Source organism: Lithobates pipiens, unplaced genomic scaffold, assembly GCF_037356315.1.
Source record: "Lithobates pipiens isolate NorthernLeopardFrog02 unplaced genomic scaffold, aLitPip1_a1.2 Scaffold_18, whole genome shotgun sequence".
Taxonomy (NCBI): Eukaryota; Metazoa; Chordata; class Amphibia; order Anura; family Ranidae; genus Lithobates; species Lithobates pipiens.
The window spans coordinates 160,586,537-160,609,899 of record NW_027507758.1 but is presented as its reverse complement, the minus strand read 5'-3'; the positions used below and the strand labels follow the sequence as shown (position 1 = coordinate 160,609,899).

The following is a 23,363-nucleotide window of genomic DNA, read 5'->3' as shown; positions in this document are numbered from 1 at the left end:
TAATGGGGGTACAGACAGCAATAAAAACTGACAAGCATTCTAATCCCTCTGCACTCTATCCAAAACATATAAAAGTTTTGCCTTTAGTTATACTTTAAGGATGACACAAATAACTTTGGCTTTTTTTACCTTTGAAGATGTTTCCAAAAACTTGATTTTGCTACAACATTAGTGGTTTGACCTATGCTGAAATAAGCCTATAGTTTTACAATGCAGCATCATTTGGCAAAATTAGCCTAACAAAATAAAATTCCACGTTAGCTCTAGAAAAGCATAGTTCTCCTAGTTATGAGACCTCAACATTGTGTGGTATGGTTTTAGTTTTGTTTAAATACAAAGCTACGTTAAATACAGCAGTTACATAACTTTGTTAATAAACATTTCCATGCAATCATCAAAGGAATCACATCTATTTGTTTATAAACAAATTGTCTCTGAAATAGTGACCAGTGGCTTTATTAAGGGGTGAGCATTATTATTGGATGGTATAGTAAGTGTTTTTGGTAATGTTAAGTGTAATGTAAAGAGTTATTGTCAGGGTTAAGTGCTATTGTTAATGAACTAGGAGGTAATTATTAGCTCTGGGAATAAAACTCTCTTTAGGAATAGCATTTTTTTGGCACAAAATCAAGTCTAGGATAGAGTAAAGGAACTTCTGTAGACCTCAGAAGCCATGTAAAGCCCATTACAACCTTAAAACCACCAAATGTCTCCCTTGATCTAAATGCAATTCACCAACTTTTCTTGAAATGTTCTGATTTTTATTGAGATTTTGACAAAGCCAATTTTACTCTTCTTTATGTGCCTCTGACACTATACTTAACTGGTCTGCTTGTTGAAACTCTCAAGATATCTGGGTACAGACTGCCCCAGCTGCGATACTAATCTCTTCAAGTACATTTTAGTCTAAAATGGTGCTGCGTGAAAATAAACTTCTTGGTAATTAACTGATACCTCTTGTGTTTTAACAACAGATGTACACATGTATGAAACAAATAAGCTGTCATTGGGCATTTTTTCAGTTTTCTTCATCCTTTACAATTTTCAGGTGAGTAATACTTATAGTCGTAACACACACTCAGCCCCCCATTGACAGTTGAGCTAAGTTTCAGCTTGTTTCCCTATGCTTGATTATGCTCAACATGCAGAACCCCACGCTTAATAATAGTCCATGTTCACATTTTTATGCTCACACTATACTGCCTTACACTGAAAGGAGTAGAGTTTTTTTTTTTTTCATATTAGATGTTTTTTCCCCTATAAACCTCGATGGGTGCTTCTGTAAACACGTGACACATGCATTATGAATTTTTTCACCTGAAAATCTCCTCTCCTCCTTTAGAACTGCCCTCCTCCCCTTGCTCAGCCCAGGAACACATGAAAATCACTAAGAATACCCTCTGATTAAACACAGCACCGTTTTTCAATTATTTGTGAAATAATACATCTGTGGTGGGCTAACACAAAAAGAACACTAACCTTTACATTCATATTTGAGATCAGAGAAGAATACCATCTCTTGGGAGAATACAAAGAGCCCCAGTCGTCCTCCTGCATATGTTTTGTCATATAATGGCCCAGAATCTGCCATGATTAGTTTTCCTTCATACACAACAACTCTGAAAGTAAGTAGAGAAACTTGTAAGACAGTACATCTACCCGAAAAGCATTATACTCATATGGCCAATGTAATTTATATCAACAAATCAAGTTTAGTAATTGCATAATACATTTTAAAAATATTTCTGGTTAACTGCTATTGGTTGCTAATTTATGATCCATGCTGTGTGAGCGTGGAATTCCTACAGTAATTTACACTGAAAGTTTCTCAAATTTTCGGAGGATTCTGGTGTGTTCCATTAGATAAGCATTATTCCATAAAGGCTAACATAGAGATAAGTCACAGTCATAATTAATATTTACAGAGATCCGGTCGCAAACTTAAAAATTGTAGGTACAAGCAAATTCTAGCATTTTAATTAAGTATAGTATTTTCCTCCCCATAAATCATATATATTATATTCACTCGCAACGTGTCTTTTATCTTGCTAAAAAAATAGACTACTCCAGAATAATCAATTCCCTAGCATAGCCTCCTCAATCCTTGCATCCTATAGCTCTCTTCTGTGTAATTATTGTCTCTGCATCTCCGCTCCTCACCCCACTAGATAACCTTTAATGTAGCTACTGGTTAAGGAGCAAAGAGGAAAAGTATAGAGTGTCGCTTGAGTGATAGCTTTGAATTTGCTGGGGCTACTGAAGTCAAACTCCAGATGAAGTCACCTAGCAGCAGTCTTAGGACTTTTGGACCTCTACACATAGGGAAGCTTTTACAGGTAAAACCCATAAATTATGTAAATGCACATTTAATCTTAAAGTGTTTTTACGAAACCCAGGACCCTGCATTCACTATATCTGGTCTTGCACAGTACTCAAAACATGGGAATGCAATTATTTTAGTATATATAAACTTTTCTCATCAGCAGTATATAGCAGAACACTGGCTAAAGCTTGTAGGATGAGTTTCCATTCTCCTCTGACTGTCTTATGAGGCTGGGTGACTCCTGACCCTCTGTCTGGACAGTGCTGATTGGCCCTGTGCTGATTACATGCACCCTTCCAAAAAAAAAAATCTTTAGCAACACACACCAAACAGAGCATGTGCAGAGTTCCCCCAAGGCTCTGTACTATCGGGAGATGGATTGAGAACTGTGGAAGAAGGGGAGGGTCAGAGAAGACAGGATCCAACAGCAATGTGCAGGATTAATCCCTTAGGTTCCACGGTGTGCTTTACCGCATATATAGACTTATTTTACTGTTGTGGGTTTAGTAACACTTTAAGGGAAGATTTTTGTTAAAATGAATAGTCTAGTGACAGGATTTCTTTAATTTATCACTAAAAGTTCAAGTAAGCACTCCCATTCTATCCTTTGCCACCACTATACTCACTCTTTTCACATTTAAATTGTTTGTTCTGTATGCCTGTAATCTGTATTATCTTCGCTGTCTGCAGTGACTGAATCTGACATCTTTTACAATCTCTGCATTAAGGTAAAAAAACTTTCCATATCAGCTTCCACCAGCCCCCCTTAAATGTTTATCTAAACCTGATCTCAATCCAGGGCTGTGCCTAACCCCACTCAGTAGCTGTGGAAGCTATTGACTTCTGTAGCTGTCAATAACATCCTGTAAGCAGAGAGCAGGGGCGGGGCTGAGCCACACTGTGTGTGTCAATAGACCAACACAGTGCAGCTCAGGATCAAGCCTGCATGAGTGCCCCCATACAAAGCAGCTTGCTATTGGGCACGCTAAAGGCAGGAGGAGCCAGGAACACTGCTGGGGGACCCCAGAAGAGGAGACTGGGGCTGCTCTGTACAAAACCATTGCACAGAACAGGTAAGTGTGACATGTTTTTAGTTTTATAAAAAAAAATACATTTACACTCTCTTTCATATCATACAAAATCAACAGCTTACCTAATGTAGCCAGTCTTTGGTCTGTGAGTCAGATGCCACCTGTAAGCAGTGTAATCTTTCCAGCCAACGTTCTTGGGGTCATGCCACAATGTTCGCACCTAGAAACAGTGTGAGTTTTAAAGTGTCAATGAGTCAATATGAAATATAAAAATACATATTATAATTTCAAGAACTTCAATGCTACAGATGGAGGGAAGTGTGTGTAGGGAGGTAATATATCTGGCTTATGTTTGTTTGTGTGTGTTTCTAAAAGTCCTACAGGAATATGTTCAATATTTATGGAGGAGTTTTGGACAACAAATTGTGAGAGGAGAAATTGTGAAGGAGAAAGCATGTAGGTAAGACTGGTTCAGATGTTGACCCTCTCATTCTCATCTTTTTCACTGCAGTCCTCATAATAAAAATTGAATACACATGTCCAAAGTACCTCTCCAGGTGTATTTCCCGTGTGCCACAAAGCATTCCTCAAATGTTCTCCAGTCCCTGTCGTAGAGTTGACAACTTTTAGAGAGACACCAGAGTACCCATAAGCCCTAGATGGCTTATCTTCCCAATACGTTTGAGTGACTTGCTTCCACATTAACACATAGAATCTACTGCTGGATTGATAACCAAATACAAAGCCAGCATAATCATCATCACGGTCTGTGTTTACGTAGAACGTTCCACTAAAGTCGACTGCACTGAACTCGTCAAAGCCTAAAGGAAACATAAGACAATATTTAGTAAAAATGTAAAAACATATTGATTATCAATGCACAAATCAAAAGAAAGACACTCGGTAGTCTGACATATGACTTAGAGTTTTAAGTGCTCTAAGTATTCATACAAAAACCACAATATTAATCACTTCTTACAAACTACGTCACGTCTTTATTCTTATTTAACAATCTTTTTCCGGCTATAAGAAAAAAGCATCATCACATTTAGAAATATATGATCTACTTATGTGCTAGTCTCGATTTAATGTGCACTCACACTGTGCAACCATAATGATCTGATTGATGGGGTTTAAGGATAACATTAGAGAAGCTTCTTGGGAGTAGAATATTTCACTCTACATGTGGAGCTCTTAAATAACTCAGACTAAAAGCACTCTTTGCCTTTGGTTTATTTTCTTATGTTTTCCTTTTTCTTTTTTTAAGGAGTCTTTGAGTCAACGACAGAATTGTCACAATATGTAATGTAGGTATGTTCTGTACATGTGAACATATGAACATTAGGTAAAGGTTACATACTTCCACTCTCAATAGTGCATTACTCCAATCACCAGTGCCTGGGCGCATCAGGATGAACAAAATAAAAATACAAAAAATATCTTCCAAGGCTCATGTGGTTTTTAAATAATAAAAAGCATAATGTATAACCGTGTTCCAGATGCTGCCTAGAATTTTTTGGCTGAGAAAAACTGAAAACAAGGTTGTAAGCTTTCTTACCCACAGCTATACCAGGATCTGAATTGGCAGTCTGAACCAGCTCTTTTCCCTGATGTCGAATCACCCAGTTGGGATCAATTTGTGCTGTTCCCTTTGGATCTAAAGGAACCATCTGGAATTTCCTAAAGTCAGTCTCACTTATGCCACTGTTTTCTGGACAGACATCGTAGATATCAGGAATGCTGTCATTATCAAAATCATCTTTGCACGCATCGCCTCTGCCATCACCTGTAACAAATAAGTATGGGATACTGTATATTTAAATTTACAATAATAAATAGATAAAAGATAGTGTGTGAATAGTTTAAACAAAAACTTTTATTCTGTTTAATGTTTTAATTAAAGACATTTAATTTAGCTATGTTGGTATAATAACCAAAAATGGCAAAAACTTTATAAATTACAAATGATAAAAACACCACAATTATGATATGCATTTACAATATCTAGTTTTTATAGGTGGAGGGCAAAGTATTTTATATTTTAGAAAATCTTGTTAAAGCACATTGAAGTTATGTTATATGGTTGGTTTTGCTACTAATAGTTTAAGTGGAGTGCCTCAGTTAACTGTTTTTATGCTTCCATCATCCACTGCCAGGAAGAATATGAAATATTGCATTCAAGAGCATTATGTTCCTTTCAGGTCATTTCACTTCATTTGAGTGTCTGTGGTTGCAAATATCACAAGAAAAGACTATTAACCTTTGAGTTTTGCAGTGAGTAATCTTGGCAGTCTTGTGGGATAAAGTCTGATCTTCCTGGCTTATTATATTCTGGCATGCTGCAAGGTATGTAATTTAGCAGCGACTAGCTTAGGCCTTTTATCCCTGACATGGTTGCCTGCAGCAACATTCCACAATGGATATTTAATTTAATATAAAGCACATAGTATTGTGGCTTCTCTATTAGGATCAAGATACAGTAAATCATGAAACAACCTCGAGGACATATACGATTGCAGGTGAAAAATGAGGAACATTTTCAGGAAAGTCTTACTACACACTAACGAAAACACGGAACCAAGAAACTCAAGCAGTAATGAAAATTTTACAAGCAATTATACTAGGAAATGTTATTAAGCAAGATCTGATTAGTAGATTTGGTTTGTAGAGTACCAACAGATGTTTACTTTTAGCAGTCACAATAAAATCACCATAGAGGTCCATGGACACTATGCATGTGTGTTCATGCAGCTCATTATCTTGGATTATGCTGCTTGGTGTTACGTCAACCCATTCACTTAAAGTGAACCACAATGCATAACATGTACATTTTGGTGCACTGCAGTGTGGTTGCATTGCCTTCTACTGTAGTAGGCCATAGTAGTGCCATTCAAAATGAACAGCACTGAAATCCAATGTCGCTCATGCATTTTTGTGTGTTGCGATATCACTTGATGAATAGCACATTACTGTAACTTATAAGCATAAATAAGCCCTTTAGACAACTGGATACTAGCATAAGTGATCTTGTAAACAACATTTGATTTCCAAATGGATGCTTGTGCAAGCTCTTTAAAAAAAATGTCTAATAGTTCAACAATAAAAACACTAATGTGTTATTTGGTCACACACAGCCAGATCTGTCAAAGAAAAGAAAATATCCAGTACTTAAAGTGTTACTAAACCCAGTAATATGAAAATAGTTCACCCCCACCCACAGCTTATAAATAATCTTCTTACATTAAAATACTGCCACTATATACTTTTTTGGATGATCTGTATATCACGGTTAAATGATAAACTGCACAGTTTCTCTAGTGCTGAGAGTTCAGGAAGAAGGAGATTTCCACTGTAGCCTGTATACATGCCCACATGTGTGCTGTCAATATCATGTGACCAGTCTAGCTCTGATCAACGAGTAAATGTTCTTTCCAGCCTAAAAGACACAACTGAGCACGTGCAGGTCGGCTACTCTGCCGGTGTTAGCTGGCCTTCACCAGATAGACAGTGCAGGAGGGAAGGATCTATACATACAGGATAAAACAGCCCTTTTACACAATGCAGAGGATTAACCCCTTAAGTTCCACAGTGAGCATAACCAGCATGCTATGTTGCATATATAGACTGATTTTACGGTTGTGGGTTCAGTAACACTTTAATTAAGACACACCTTTTTTGTAAAAAGTGTTGGAATTTTGCTTGCTTGAAGTATTTAATTTCAGAAACAAAGATTTTGGGGATATTTATAAAAAAAACTAAAGAAATGAAAATGGTAATATTACTGGAATTGTTGCCTTTATTGACCAATTAAATTTCACCTGGCATTCCCTAGGATACCAAACAAGGTATCTGTCTGATCTCTTTGTGACATAACTCTGCATTTATACCCTTTTTCTATTCTCAAGTTTCTTTTAAGGGATGCCACTTGAAATGTTGAAAAATTACCAAAAATGGAACTTAGAAATAAAAGGATTTCAGTTTTTAAAAAGGCTTATATCTCCTTTGTTTTAAAAATGCATCTTTCCAGAAAAAAACACAGTATTCTCAGTGTTATTCTTGTATAATAAAAAAAATGTTTGATATTTACAATATACCACTATAGTAATAGGCTAGATTACAAAAGACTTTAAATTTTATTTTGTGTTTTAAGTTAGGATTCACATATATAAGCGCAGAAGCAAACCTTTGGTATCTGAACAACCCGTTATATAAAATAAAGTGTAGCTGTAACAAACAATCTGACATTATCAAAAGGGAGGGAGAATGGTTAGTGTGGATTGTGCAGGTGGTTTATGGTTTTAGGGAATATTGTGAAACTAAAACAGATGAAGGCAAGTCCAGTCATAGAAATGTACAAAATAGCTTGAAAGGATATGGCTGTATGCCAAATAACCCATAAACACAAGTCATAATGCACAGAGCATACAATTTGATACTCTTTGCCTGAGACGACTCGTGGCTGTTGCCTAGTCTGCAAATAAACTCAAAATATGACAAAAGGAGAGATGATGAATTTATAAAGAAATGTTTGTGTATGCTATAAAAGACATGTATTTTATGATAAAGTCTTTTGCAATCTAGCCTATATCACATGTCTAGTTATAAATGTAGAGCTACAGTAATTACAAAAAATGTGAAAGATATCTATTAGAATGGCCAAATGGCATGGGGTAACAATATAGGCTACTTGTTATGTTTTATTTTATTGTTTATAAAACAAATCACCAAAAAAGCATTGAAATCACAATAAAAAATGAAGATGAACCCTGCAATATCCATTCCTCAGTAAAATCAGGTATTGTTGCTTGAGCTCCATTCAGTCCATATGGACTGCTTAGTCCAGGAAGCTACTTCATTCCTTTCTGACTGCACATCTTCACTTTGTATGTATCATCTTAGAGCTAGTGGAGTTGATTTAGACCCCTTTCACACTAGGGCAGTTATCAGGCACTTTAGCACTGGAAATAGTCTCTGCTAAGTGCCTGAAAACTGCCTCCCATTCATTCCAGTGTGGCTTTTCACACTCAAGCGGTGCGCTTGTGGGATGTTTTGAAAAGTTCTGCAAGCAGCATCTTTGGGGTAGATTAGGAGCGCTGTATTTAGCACTCCCAAAACTCCTTGCACATTGGAATGAATGGGCAGCACTTTCAAATCCCCTGAAAAGTGCTTTGAAACAGGAGTTTTTAACCCCCTTTTTGGGGTTAAAAGCACCCAGCTAGTGGGCGAAAGCGGTGCAAAAGCACTGCTAAAATTAGTGGCGCTTTATCAAGAATGTGGCTGCGGCCCCAGTGGTCTTAGTGGTCTTACTAAAGGAAAATACACTGTGCAGTTTTCAAAGGAAATTTCCACAGAGCTTAGTGAATGCAGTGAAATTTCACTTTGCAAAGAATACCCAATCACATGCAAGGAAAACTAAAATAACTGTGTATCAAATTGAATGATGTAAGTCTGCAGAGCTTTACGCAGTTACTAAGCTCTGGGGAAAGTTCCCTTGCAAAGTGTAACATCCCTTGCAAAGTGAACAGTCTATTTGCCTTTAGTTATTCAACCCCATTGCTTCTTTTATATATTACCCAATTGTTTAGCAAGAACTGATTCTAAAACCCGTTTTAAAGCTTTTAGCCTTCTTTGTCCAACTTAAAGTGCATTTTTAAATGTAATATGCATTATGTAAATATATTTGAGTCCCAAAATGTTCTCTTTAAATTCATTGCCCATGAAGGTTTTGTAAAATCGCAGAAGAGAATCATGGAATATCACATGTGCTCAGAGACTGAACTATGAGTAAATATGTCTGACTTTCCCTTGTCATTGCTTACTTAATTGGGATAAGTTGTCATAACTGTTCCTTACAATGTATTTACTGACCAGATATATGTGGCTAAAAACTTAAATTTTACCATTGGAATCTTTCTGGTCTGGATTAAACACTAGCCGACAGTTGTCTTTATCATCAGGGACACCATCATTGTCATCGTCTGAATCACAAGCATCTCCTCGGCCGTCTTTGTCATGGTCAGCTTGATTGGCATTAGGTATGTAGGGACAATTGTCCAAATTGTTTTGATAGCCATCTTCATCAATGTCTTCATTGTTATCACACTGATCTCCCACAAGATCATTGTCCACATCGGTCTAAAGTAAACAGACATAGCTATTAAACTGGACAGAGAGTTGTCACCGGAGTACACAGGAAATGTATGGTGTCAATGCCACACATCTGGAGAATAATAAATGATTCTAAAAGTTTTTTTATGGTGCAAAGGAATGAGCAATAGATAGTTAAAATGTAAAATATTGGTTTGTTAAATTTGTGGTCTATCAAGTTAAATATCACTTATGTGAGCTACAGTGCATTCTTACAAGAGAATGTTATTGGAATGTCATGTAATATTTTTAGTGAGGTGAGAAGCACATATGACTGTCAAAAGTCAGTCTGCACATGATTGTGAGATCAGATAAATGTTTCAAAACCTCTACACTTTTTTTTTATGGAATCTAACCCTGTGTCTTCAGGTTTGTTTTTAGTTTTTTTCAGATTTTGTAGGCATGTAGAAAACTGTCACCAATTTCATTGAACGAAAATATTACTAATGTATTATTAGAACTAATTTTAGTATAAATGAACAACAATAAGTCTGGCGCTGGGGAAGTGGGACACAAATTCCCTTGGGATCTGTGTATGGTGCCCTGTGGGAGACCAAAAAAGCAGCTGTGTGGAACTTCCACACCAATAATAACACTGAGAGAAACTACAACCAGAAGCGCTGGATAGGAGTTCCATCCAGCGCTTCTGGTTGTGTTTTTTCTCTGAGTCTTGTTATTATTTTATTATAAATATTGCACTGGGGTGGTGTTTACTAGATTCTTGTAGTTTTTTTTTTTCTGGATAGAGCCTCTATTTTACAGCACTTGGAACTGCAAGCACACATTCTTAAAATATCCCCATCCAAAGCATGTATGAACTTTACCTTGTCTGTCAGCAGGAACCAGTCCTTTAAAGGGAATATTAACACTGAAGGCCAGTAGGAGAGCCTCCTGATATGCTGTCACAATGATCACGTGACCAGAAGCACATCCTACAGGCCATCCAATATTGCTGGGTTACTGATGGCTGTTTATCAAAAGCGTGGTTGTGGTGGTAGGGACACTGATTGAGCAAGCTCCCAGCACAACACAAATGACAAGTGACAAATGTGACAAGTGACAAATGTATGTGTACAGCTAGCAGTAGAGGATTCATTAAAAAAAGTAGTTAATCTAGGGTGCATAGGGTTTGCTACTATGCATTTTTTTAACACATTTTTAGGGATCTGGAATGCAGCGTTTGAATATTGAAAGTGGATATTGCAGAGTGGTGTGTTCTTGCATATGTTGCTGTTTTTACCATGCATTACTTGGTTTGCTTTTATTTCTCTACGCAATTTTCTCTGAAGGCATAATAAAGTCATTCTAAACATACCCCTAATTGATTTAGACTCCATGCCTTTTTCTATAAAAGCTGGCTAAGTTTGACTTTCTGAAATTTTGTATCCTTGTACACTAACTACTTATAAAGTTTTAACAGTCCAAATTTTACAGAGTAGGGAATACTTGGCAAAAATTCAAATTTTCTACTGCACTTGTTCTACTCATGGAAAATAAAATATATATATACTGTACAAGGCGTATTTTCTGAGAAATTGTACCCTCACAGTTGTGGCCTACATACAGTTTGGCCTGCTGCACTGTGGCTGTGTTCTGAAATATGACACATATTTTGGGTCAAAGCCATAGACAACAATGATCATGTCCTTTGATTGTGCCAGCTTTAGCTGGAATATGAAGCCACTATTTCATATGGCCATGGTGGTTTTGAGCACAGTCACAGTGCTGTAAGACATGAACACTGCCTGCCTCCGGTAAGACAATGGTAGTGAGGTCAGTGTTTCTGAGGGTTGTAAATGTTTCATATTTTTTTATGAGCAAGATAGTGAATGGGGATGGTATACCACTTCATGAGGAAGATGGTGGAGGGGGAGAATGGAGAATTTTGTAAAACTGACATACTCAATAAAGCAGAGTTTCTCAGCCTTTTTTACCTTAGAGGAACTCTCGGCAAAAATTTTGCGATCTTGGGGATTCCCTGAACTAATGTTCAAATCTACAGCTTACAGAACATTGGTGTGATCAGTGAGCTGTTGAACAACAATTATTTTTAGAACCTAATAATAGAATCAATATTAAAACATACAAGCAGGGCCCTCCGATACCTCATGTATTGAATTGTATTGTAAATATACTGTCTGACCTCACATTGTAAAACGTTGCACAAACTGTTGATGCTATAAAAATCCTGTATAATAATAATAATACCTATTTAATCTGAAACGTGTGCCTGCTCTTTTCTGTACAGATGCTCAATTCTGAGATAAATAGTGTACAGGGTGGCATCAGGATGGGATACAGGGGGAAAGAAGGGCACAGTACACAGGGGCAAGAGGGCACATTACATGGGGAAGAAGGACAATTTACATGAGGGGGGCAGAAGGTACATTACATGGGGGAAGCAGGCGTATTACACAAATGGGCATTAGGGTACATTTAATGAGAGCAGGGCACCTTACATGTTAGTGTAGGTACAGGGAACATTATGTTGGAACAAGGCACATTACATGGGTGTAGGGCACATTATGTGGGAACGGAGTACATTACATGAAACCAGGGCACATTACATGGTAAAAGAGCACATTACATGAAAGCAGAGAATATTACATGAGAGCAAGAACATTCAATGGGTGCAGGGAAAGTTCATGAAAGCAGAGAAAATTACATGGGAGTAGAGCACATTTCATGGGAACAGGATACATTATGGGGAAAACAGCAGGGCATATTACATGGGGCACAGAGCAGGGCACATTATGGGACACACAGCAGGGCACCTTACATGGGGCACACAGCAGTGCACATTATGGGGCACACAAAAGAGCACATTATAAGGCACACAGCAGGGAACATTACATGGGGCACACAGAAGGGCACATTATGAGGTACAGAGCAGCACACATTACATAGGACACACAGAAGGTCACATTATGGGGCACACAGCAGGGCATATTACATGGAGTACGCAGCAGGGCACATTATGGGACACACAGCAGGGCACATTACACAAGCATCAGTTTCCTTCATATACAGAGCAATACCCCCTCTACTCCTGTCCATTCCAGGTGATGTCACATACAAGCACCTGGGATGGGGGTAGGGGCTGGTGGGGAACAGTGCGTCACAGCTAGCACTAGCTGCTTCCTTGCATAATTCTGCATGTGTCAGCAGAGAGGGTGCAATCTATCCATCAGCTGCCTATGACTGATGGGTAGATCATGGTGGAACCCACGGGGACCTCTTGTGGAACCCTAGGGTTCTGTAGAACTCTGGTTAAGAAACCCTGCATTGAAGAGTCCATGTTTAAAGAGGCAAAATCAAAGTTATGCTGCTCTTTCATTATGCATTTGGTCAGTTATTCACTAAGTGGCAAGTGTAGATCACCTGTTAATAGAGCGAATGCCAACAATGATAGAAACCATCAAGTAGTTATTCAATGTTAACATTTTTTTTACAGATTATAAGCAAATGCAAAGATTGATATAATTATTTGTATTGGTTATTTAAATCACCCCTGGCTCGCATGGCATTGCTAGTGCTTGTCCTTTAACCATGTTACTTTTTGTCATGCAATCTTTTAAACTAGCAACTTCAGGGATACACTATTTCTTTAAGGCTAAAATCCCAAAGTACAATAGTTAGTTGTGTTTTTGCTAAAACTGAGTTTGTATGAAGTCTTTCAGAAAAGATATATGAAGCCCTGAATTTCACATTGAACTGTCTTGCCCAAACAAAAGCCTCTAGCTATGAATGACTGCCATTGACGTTCACTGTGTTCAGCTATTCTGCCTGAGGGTGCAGTTCCATGTAATTCTGCATTCTCCAGCTTATGTCTGGATTAAATGAAAATTACCATACCTTGCTTCTGAAGTTCAGTATATTTGTGCCCTTTGTTAATTAGCCTGAAATCCACTTTGCAATACAATTTAAGTCTATTCAAGCACATCAAAATGAGGATTTGTTTTGCTTTCTGCACTGCATACCTGGTCTGGATTGTGCATTAAAGGACAGTTGTCACACTGATCACCCACTCCATCCTTATCAGTGTCAGTCTGGTCTGTGTTGTACACGTATGGACAGTTATCCAATTCATTTAAAATATCTAAAAGTAAACACATCAAAATTATCATTATATATCTAAATAACTTTTTTCATTATGTTTTGCTTTACCATATACAAACAGGTTCTAAAATAGTCTGTATATCCAGCTGTATAAGAGGCACATAGGTAACTGCAATTGTGGTGTTAGGGAAATTCTTTTCAAGGTAGAGGTAGTCAAGAACTGGTCTCAACTGCTGAGAAAAAAGGGGTCAAAACTGTCTTGAGAATAGTGGGATACTCTCATGACATTTTGTCATTATAGCAACACATTTAACAGACGTAAAAAAGGATTCTAGGTATAGACATTTCTAGTTGGATTGGTACAGCTTGGACCAACATAACTATGCATATACCATAACTGTGGGATTCCTCTAGAAGTTGGAAATGAATATAGTAGATACAGCTACTCCAGTGATCTCCATTAGCTTCTGGGTCCTGTGCCAATTGACTGCCCTGCTGCAGAACACAAGAGGCCGCCCTCTTGGCACGATTTCTAGTCAGAGATCACTTTGCATTTTCTTAATAAATGAAAGCTTTCTCTGATTGGATGAGGTGGAGAGGTGGGGTGGTGATGTTATAGTCTCCACCTCATACAATTAGCGAATCATTTCTATTTATTTAAATGCAAATGATTTTCTGAATGGCACCCAATAGTGGGGGCTACTGACTATTTTTGCAATGCAGCAGGACAGTCACTTGGCACAGGACCTAGAAGGTAGTGGAGTAGAGTGGTGCTGCCAACTGCAGTCATTTCCAGCTTCATGGGGAATTCCACAGGTATGGTATATGCATGGTTATATTGGTTCAAGCTGGACCACTTTAAGTATGCAAAAATATTCATACTGTACTTGGAATACTTATTTATCATGTATCTAAACCAAAAAATATAAATATGATATATTAAAAATGTATATATCATAGCTAACTGGTCTTTAGATGTGGTGATTGCATTCATTTTTCAGCCGGGAGGAGAAGAGAGGAGGAGAGAGGTGGCCGGTCACGTGAGTGCCGATCAGCACTATGAAAAGAGGTACACAATGGCATTTTTTTTTTAAAACACATACGCTGGGGACATTATTTAATATAGCTAATGGGGATTGTAGCAATTTCATTGTGTTATGATAACAGAAGGAGAGGAAGGCTGGGGAGTGGATAGAGCTGACAGGCAGGGAGGGAAGGGGGGAGAGGACAGGGCATAGCAGAGAGGAGAGCTCTGGATGATGGAGGCTCGTAAACTGACCACTGTGTCAGGGTCAGCAGCCATGATAAACCATGGTCAGTTTACAGGGGGGAGGGCAGAACCAGGCAGGATCAACCAGGTATTTTAGGTTATACATAGGGCCAAATTACAGAGCACAAGCACTGTGCTGTATAACATGCTTTGGGGGGAACTGGATCATTTTTTTTAGAGTTACAAACACTTTAATGTCTCTTGAAAGATTGGGTTAATAGTTTACAGAAGCAAGATAACAATGCTTTATGCTTCCAGTTCATTTCATAGGAAGTGACAAGGACACTGCATTTTTGGCAAAATCAACAAGTATTTTCTGTGCTTGCCCAAAGTGATTTTAGCCTGAAAAGCAAAACAAATGCATCACCACATATAAGGAATGATAAGTTGCAATATATTCAATTTATGTTCTTGGTTATAATTATCCTTTTGTATTTTCAATTTTGTAGGCATGTGGGGAAATATTCCACTTAGGAAATAATATTTTTTTAAACTAAATAAAAACCATGCCATCCAAAATCTAAAAAGAAAAAATGTCTAATAAAACATGACAGATCTCATTCTACTGCAAAACAGTTAATGAAAACAATGCTCAGTTCTACAATGTTGGTAGATTTAATAATAAATAAAGTGACAACATGTGTCTTTCAAAATGTTCATTGTATAATAGAGACAAATGCCAAATCTAGCAATAGAATGTAGGTCACATCTGAATGATTATCTACTATTCCTAAGTTAATGAAAGTAAATGAAAATATAACTTTTAGCCCCGTTCACACCGATGCAGTTTTGAAATTGCACTGAAGTAGTGATTTGTACTGCCGATTTCATGGCGGCTTGCGACTTCATTTAACAGAAGTCTATGCAAGTCGCAATGAAATCTGCAAAAAGTAGTGCAGGAACCTTTTTCATAATTGCTGCGCATAGTTGGGGCTATATGAACGCTTCCAGTGCCAGCAATGGGGCCATTTGGAACTGGAAAATCGCATGACAAATCATACCATTGTGAACAGGGTCTTAAAATAAATAAATACATTTTTCTTTAATTACAGCCTTTAGTCTGTTGGGATATGTCCTACTAACTTTGTACATCTAGTCTTTGCAATATTTGCCCACTCTTCTTTACAGAGCTGTTTAAGTTCAGTTCAATTTGATGGTGACCGTTTGTGGACTGCAGGCTTCAAGTCATTCCATAGATTTTCAATGAGATTTAAGTGTGGGCTTTGACTAGGCCATGCAAGGATATTAACCCTTTTCTCTTTCAACCACTGTGTGGTCATTTTTGCTGTGTGCTTTGGGTCACTATAATGTTGGAAGCTAAACCTTCTTCCCACTGACCATTTTCTGGCAGAGAGCAGGAGACTTTCCTCAAGAATTTGATGGTATTTTACCCCATCCATTTTTCCTTCTATCCTGACAAGTGCTCCTGACCCTGCTGCAGAGAAACACCCCATAACAGGATATTACCACCTTCGTGCTTTACTGGATAGTGAACTGTGTTGGATTTTAGGCTTGTGCAATTCATTGCGTAACGAATCAAAATTCAGCCGAATTTTGCATCTTTCAGACATTCGGATGCACCCGAATGTCTGAATAAAGAAATAAAGAATAACAACGAATACGAAAGAAATATAACAAAAGAATTCAAATGAATTCGATATGATTCGGTAATTCTTTAAAGATCTATAAAACAATGGTCAGCTCAAAGTAAATCTTATAGTCCAATCAGCTAATTAATTTTGTGCCGGAGAATGGATTACTGGCAAAGTGCATTCCTGAGAACTGAGTTAGAAGGGTGTTGTATTGTATTTGAGCCGAGGAGAAGAGACGTTGTCATTGTGTGTGTTAAAAGATTCAATAAACAAAGGACTTTCCAAACTACGAATCATTATCACGAATATCTATACATACATAAATAGCGAATTTCAACGAATACGAACGAATGAATTTGACACTCTACGAATAATAATGAATTATCTGAAAACATATTAACGTAACATAACGAATATAACAGAACAAAATGATGTATTTTACAAATGACAATGAACCGAAACGAAACAAAATTTTCCGTTGTGCACAAGTCTATTGGATTTCCGCCAGGCATATCGTTTGATGTTGAGGCCAAATAATTCTAAATGCACCTTGAAGCTTCTGAGGCCGCATGGAAAAAGGTGTTATGGTCAGATGAGACAACATTTTTATTTTTTTAGTGGGCAAATATTGCAAAGTCTAGATGTGCAAAGTTAGTAGAGACATAACCCAGCAGACTAAAGGTTGCAATTAAAGCAAAAGGGGGATCAACTAAATACTGACATAGGGGGGTGATCCTTTTTCCAACTCTGTGTTTGTTTGTTTTTTGTTTTTGTTTTTTTTGGGGGGGGGGGGGTTCTGACAAGTTGATGTGATATCTTTCACTTGGATGTTATAAGTTGCACTAGTAAATACAGCTGGAAAAAAACAAAAAATGTGTCTGTCTTCATATCAGGCTGAAAAGCAACAAAATGTGATTATTTTAAAAGGGGTGATTCTTTGCTATACCCACTGTAGCAATATAGAAAGGTTTCCCTGCCCTGCTCCTTGTCTAGATTGCCACTGACTACAATTTTTATTTTTGTTAAGGAAATCCTGCTAAAAGAGGATTTACTGAATGGTTAGGCTGTGATAACTATTCATGTTTTTTTTAGTCTTGTACCCCCGTATTAAAGTTACCCTGTCATAAAAAAAAAATTAGCACAGCCTGTATATAAGATGTGCTATGCTTACCTGTGTGTTAAAATTCTGGTGTGTTGCTGATCTCTGGCCGTTGCAGGTATCCAATACTTCCTCTCACTGGCTCATATATCCTCTAGTGACATACAAGCCAGGAGGGGGAAACACCTTGCGTGGTGGAGCAAGCAGGCATTTTACACACCCTGAAGTGCCGGACACCTGCAGTCACCAAAGTATAGAGCATCTTCTGTTACAGGCTACACTTACTTTTGTTGTGACCCTGTATTGATAGGGTAATTTTAACTGGTTTCACTTAAAAAGGTTGAAAAGGGAACTCAGGGCTCTCAAAAAAGTACAAATAGGGGGTGTGAATATTTAATACCGGGAATGCCCATGGCGTAGCACTATAGTAGTGAGTCACACAGCCATTTGCACTCGAGCGTGTTCTGATATGTTCTAATTTTCAGTCACCTGGGTCGCAGACCAGTTGTCTTTATGGACTAGTAGAAGAAATTTGATTACCATCAAATTTTGCTAAAAATTTCCAAAAGTGTGAGTGAACCTTATTACAATGGGCTTATGGTGAACATTCCATGAAGAAATCAAATGTTTTTGAATGGAATAGGTGGTTTAAGGAGGAGAAGGAAGAAGTCCACAATGACACAAAAAGTGGGCAGCCAAAAATGGAAAAGGATGGATGCAAATGTGGGCAGAGTGCAAAACCTTGCGTGCTCAGTTTGAAGATTAAGTGTGCAAATGATAGCAGAAGAATTTAACACGAACAGAGAAACAATTCAGCAGATTCTAACAGAGGATTTGGGAATGAGAAAGATATCTGCAAAGATGATTCCTCAAATCTTGACAGATCCGAAAGAATTTCGTCTTTAAATTTCCTCTGATCTTTTGAAGAATGCAGTGGTGTTTGATACGGTTATTACCAGTGAGGAAACATGGTGTTTCCTGTATGATCCAGAAACAAATGCCAGAGAATGCTATGGAAAACAAAGAATTAATTTTGCCTGTAGAAAGTACACACGTCTTATTCTCCGTTCAAAACTAGGGATGAGCTTCGTGTTCGAGTCGAACATACGTTCGACTCGAACATCGGCTGTTCGCCCGTTCGGCGAATTCCGAACGTTATGGGCCGTTCGCGCCAAATTCGCGTGGCGCTCACGGCCCACAATGCACTGCGTCATCGCAGTGCATTGCTGGCTCATGATTGACCAAGCATGCACTGTGACCCCGCATGCTTGGCCAATCACAGCGCCAGCAGCGAGGAGAGCCATGATTGGCCACAGGCAGGATGCCTGTGGCCAATCATAGCTCAGGCTATGTAGTACACGCCCCACACTATATAAGGCCGCCAGCGCGGCGGCCTTGTGTAGTGTGTTAGCGTCTGAAGCAGTTAATGTGTGTTCTGTGTACCTTCAACACAGTATACACCGATCGTTATCGGCCGATTTTCGATCTTGCTGTTGTGTAGTGGTTGTTGTCTGCGTGCCCTGACCGCAGTATACACCTCACCTATATAGCTAGTGATCTATCTTTTATAATAGAGCTTGCAGTCAGTAGTGTTAGGAGCTTGTGCGTGCTGTCTGCGTGCTCTGTACCCAGTACACACCGCTATATCCACCTACATAGCTCTTCTCTATTTGAGCCCACTTGCCATCTGCAGGAGTTATTGGAAGTTGTGTGTGCCTCCAGCACAGCACAGTATACATCTGTATATACTCCTTTATCTCTGGTGTTCTATAATAAAGGCATCTGCAGGAGTTAGTGGGTGTTTTGTGCCTCCAGCACAATATACACCTGTATCTACCCTTTATTGCTGTTCTCTAATAGAGCCATCTGCAGGGCTTAGTGGGTGTTGTGTGACTCCATTACAGTATACCCCTTTATCTCTGGTGTTCTATAATAAAGGCATCTGCAGGAGTTAGTGGGTGTTGCGTGCCTCCAGCACAATATACACCTGTATCTACCCTTTATTGCTGTTCTCTAATAGAGCCATCTGCAGGGCTTAGTGGGTGTTGTGTGACTCCATTACAGTATACCCCTTTATCTCTGGTGTTCTATAATAAAGGCATCTGCAGGAGTTAGTGGGTGTTGCGTGCCTCCAGCACAATATACACCTGTATCTACCCTTTATTGCTGTTCTCTAATAGAGCCATCTGCAGGGCTTAGTGGGTGTTGTGTGACTCCATTACAGTATACCCCTTTATCTCTGGTGTTCTATAATAAAGGCATCTGCAGGAGTTAGTGGGTGTTGTGTGCCTCCAGCACAATATACACTACCCAACTGCTGTTTTACCCAACTCCCTTCAGGCCATTACAATGTCTGGAAGGCCAGCAAGGAAAGACAGACAGGCGCGAGCCGATAAAAGAGGGCAAGCAGGCTCTGTGTCTAGAGACAACAGTGCTGGTCGTGGACGCGGTGCATTGTCATCAGCACATGGCCACGGGACACGCTTGTCCTTCTTTTCGGCAGCTGGACATGTTGAACCGCAACATGCCAACGACTTGGTAGAGTGGATGACCAAGCCCTCTTCATCTTCCTCATCCTCTCTCACCCAGTCTCAGGGTACTAGCAAAGCAGCTGCCAACGCATCTTCTTCCCTCCTCTCAATGTCATCATCAGTGACTCCTTCCCTAGACCCACCACGTCCTCCTGAGGAGTCTCCTGAACTCTTTGAGCACAGTGTTGGGTACATGCTCCAGGAGGATGCCCAGTGTTTTGTAGGCTCTGATGATGACACTCAGCTAGAGGAAGGCAGTAGCGTGAATGCAGAGAGAGGGGATGCTCACGAAGGACAGCAATCTGGCAGTCATGTTCCACAAGCTGCAGCCTATTGCCAGGTTTGCTACAGCGATAAGGAGGGAGGGGATGATGAGGGCACTGACTCCACGTGGGTGCCTGGTAGGAGAGAGGAGGAGGAGGAGGAGGAGGAGGAGGAAGAGGCACATGTGCAATGAGGCAGGATGCCCTCCGGGGGCCAGCTTAGGGGCAGCACACCGACTGAATCACACCGCAGAGCTCCGCCTGTGCAGGGCGCTGCCTCTGCGTGTTATTCTAAAAGTTCTTTGGTGTGGGCCTTTTTTGAGAAGAGTGCATCAGATCGCACCGCTGCTATTTGCAACATATGTCTCAAGCGTATCTCGCGTGGCCAAAACATCAGCCGCTTGGGCACCACATGCTTGACCAGACATATGTTGACCTGCCATGCAGCTCATTGGCAAGCGTACCTCAAAGACCCACACCAAAGAACAAAGCGGACCTCTCCTTGCTCCTCATCCGCTGGCATCTCCAACCCCACTAGACCTTCAGTCCGCTCTGAAACCTGCTCTGAGAGGAATGAAGGTGTAGAATTAGGTGTGTCACAGCCAAGTGCTTCCGGGCACTCTGCTAGCAGTACACCCACGTCCGATTATAGCAGGCAAATGTCCCTGCCCCAGCTGCTGGACCGGCGAAAGAAGTTCACTCCCAGCCATCCACATGCCCAGCGGTTGAATGCTAGCTTGGCTAAATTGCTAGCACTTCAACTGCTGCCTTTTCAGTTGGTTGACTCGGCCCCCTTTCCATGAGTTTGTACAATGTGCGGTTCCTCAGTGGCAGGTCCCCAAACGCCACTTTTTCTCACGGAAGGCGATTCCGGCTCTCTACCGGCATGTGGAAGGCAATGTCCTTGCCTCGCTGGACAGGGCGGTCAGCGGTAAGGTGCATATTACCGCTGACTCATGGTCCAGCAGGCATGGACAGGGACGTTACCTGTCTTTCACGGCCCATTGGGTCACTCTTCTGGCAGCTGGGAAGGATGCAGGACAAGGTGCAGTAGTGTTGGAGGTTGTTCCACCACCACGCCTCCAAAATGCTACTATTGGTTGTGACACACCTCTCTCCTCCACCCCCTCCTCTTCTTCTTCCTCCATGGCCTCTTCCAGTGCTCTGTCCTCAGAACCAGCGGTGCTCCGTAGGCGTTCCAGGGGCTACGCAAGTACGCAGGCAAAACAATGCCATGCCGTGCTTGTGCTGGTTTGTTTGGGGGACAGGAGCCACACTGGGGCGGATGTTTTGTCAGCTCTGCAGGGGCAGGCCGAGAGGTGGTTGACGCCACGCCAGCTTAATCCAGGAATGGTGGTTTGCGACAATGGCACCAACCTCCTCTCCGCCCTCCGACAGGGACAACTGACCCATGTGCCCTGTGTAGCTCACGTCCTTAACCTGGTGGTGCAGTGGTTCTTGGGCAGGTACCCCGGCTTACAGGATGTCCTGAAGCAGGCCAGGAAAGTCTGTGTGCATTTCCGCCGATCATTTAATGCCTGTGCTCGGCTGGCTGAGCTCCAAAAGGAGTTGAACCTGCCCAAGAACCGCCTTATATGTGACATGCCCACCAGGTGGAACTCAACGTTGGCCATGCTGCAGCGGCTGCACACGCAGCAGGGGGCCATCAATGAGTACCTGTGCGACTACGGCACCAGGACAGGGTCAGGGGAGCTCGGTTTTTTCTCACCACGCCAGTGGGGCATGATCAGGGATGCATGCACTGTCCTGTCACCGTTTGAGGAGGCCACAAGGATGGTGAGCAGTGACAGTGCATGCATCAGTGACACTGTACCTCTTGTCCACCTCTTGGAGCATACTCTGCGTGGAATAATGGACAGGGCACTTGAGGCAGAACAGAGGCAGGAAGAGGAGGACTTCCTTGCCTCTCAAGGCCCCCTTTATCCAGACAGTGTTCCTGCTGTGCCACCCATCACACAGGAAGAGGATGAGGAGGAGGAAGAGGAGGAGGAGGATGATTGTGTCAGCATGGAGGTGGAGGCTGGCACTCAGCATCAGCAGCAGCAGTCTTGTAGGGATGATTTACAGTCCCAAGAAACACGTGGATTTGTATGTGGCTGGGAGGAGGTAGCTGCGTATCATGTTGTCCTTAGTGACCCAGAGGACTCCGGACCGAATGCCTCAGCTAACCTACGCTGCATGGCCTCCCTGATCCTGCAAAGCCTGCGGAAGGATCCTCGTATTCTGCGGATCAAGGAGAGGGACCATTACTGGCTGGCCACTCTCCTTGATCCACGGTACAAGGGTAAGGTTGCCAACCTTATCTTGCCATCGCAGAGGGAGCAGAGGATGAGACATCTCCGGGAGGCCTTGCAGAAAGGTCTGTGCAACGCGTTCCCAGAGACTGGGAGGTTACAAACTCCTGGTTCTGGACAACGTGTTGCTGAGGCATCGGTCAGAAGGAGCGGTGGAGAAGGTGGCCGTCTGACTGATGCTTTCAGACAATTTTTTAGCCCTTAAGCCCCAAGATATGATTGGTTCCAGCAACCATCGCCAGCGTCTGATTTACATGGTGCAGGAATACCTAGGGGCAAGGTCAGACTTGGACACCTTTCCCACCGAAAATCCTCTGGCTTACTGGGTCTTGAGGATGGATCACTGGCCAGAGCTTGCACAGTATGCAATTGAGCTACTGGCCTGTCCTGCATCCAGCGTTCTTTCGGAACGCACCTTCAGTGCTGCAGGTGGCTTTGTTACCGATCACAGGGTCCGTCTGTCCACCGAATCAGTTGATCGACTGACCTTCATCAAGATGAATCAGTCTTGGATCACCCACAGCTACCAAGCACCTGAAGCTGATGTAACCGAATAATTTTTTTTGAAATATCACATCCCTTCAAGACTGCCTATGCTGATGCTGAGTGACTGTCCTGTTATGTTGATTGTCTATCCTCTTCCTCCTCCGCTGATATGTTGGAAGAACATTTCTGGTTCTGGGTTATGCCATCAGCCCAATTTTTCTGCCCCTGTTTAACAGGGGCGTTTAAG

The 23,363-nt window shown here is 40.8% G+C and overlaps 1 protein-coding gene across 1 annotated transcript in view; it reads right to left on the bottom strand.

Moving 5' to 3' along the window:
- THBS2 (thrombospondin 2) overlaps positions 1-23,363 on the bottom strand; it is a 178,946-nt gene that overhangs the window by 5,158 nt on the left and 150,425 nt on the right. The window contains exons 16-21 of the mRNA XM_077486312.1: positions 13,482-13,600; positions 9,255-9,489; positions 4,913-5,140; positions 3,904-4,175; positions 3,477-3,574; positions 1,480-1,619 (exon numbers count right to left, since the gene is read on the bottom strand). Coding sequence (XP_077342438.1) covers positions 1,480-1,619; positions 3,477-3,574; positions 3,904-4,175; positions 4,913-5,140; positions 9,255-9,489; positions 13,482-13,600 — 1,092 coding nt within the window. The remainder of the gene's footprint in view (positions 1-1,479; positions 1,620-3,476; positions 3,575-3,903; positions 4,176-4,912; positions 5,141-9,254; positions 9,490-13,481; positions 13,601-23,363) is intronic.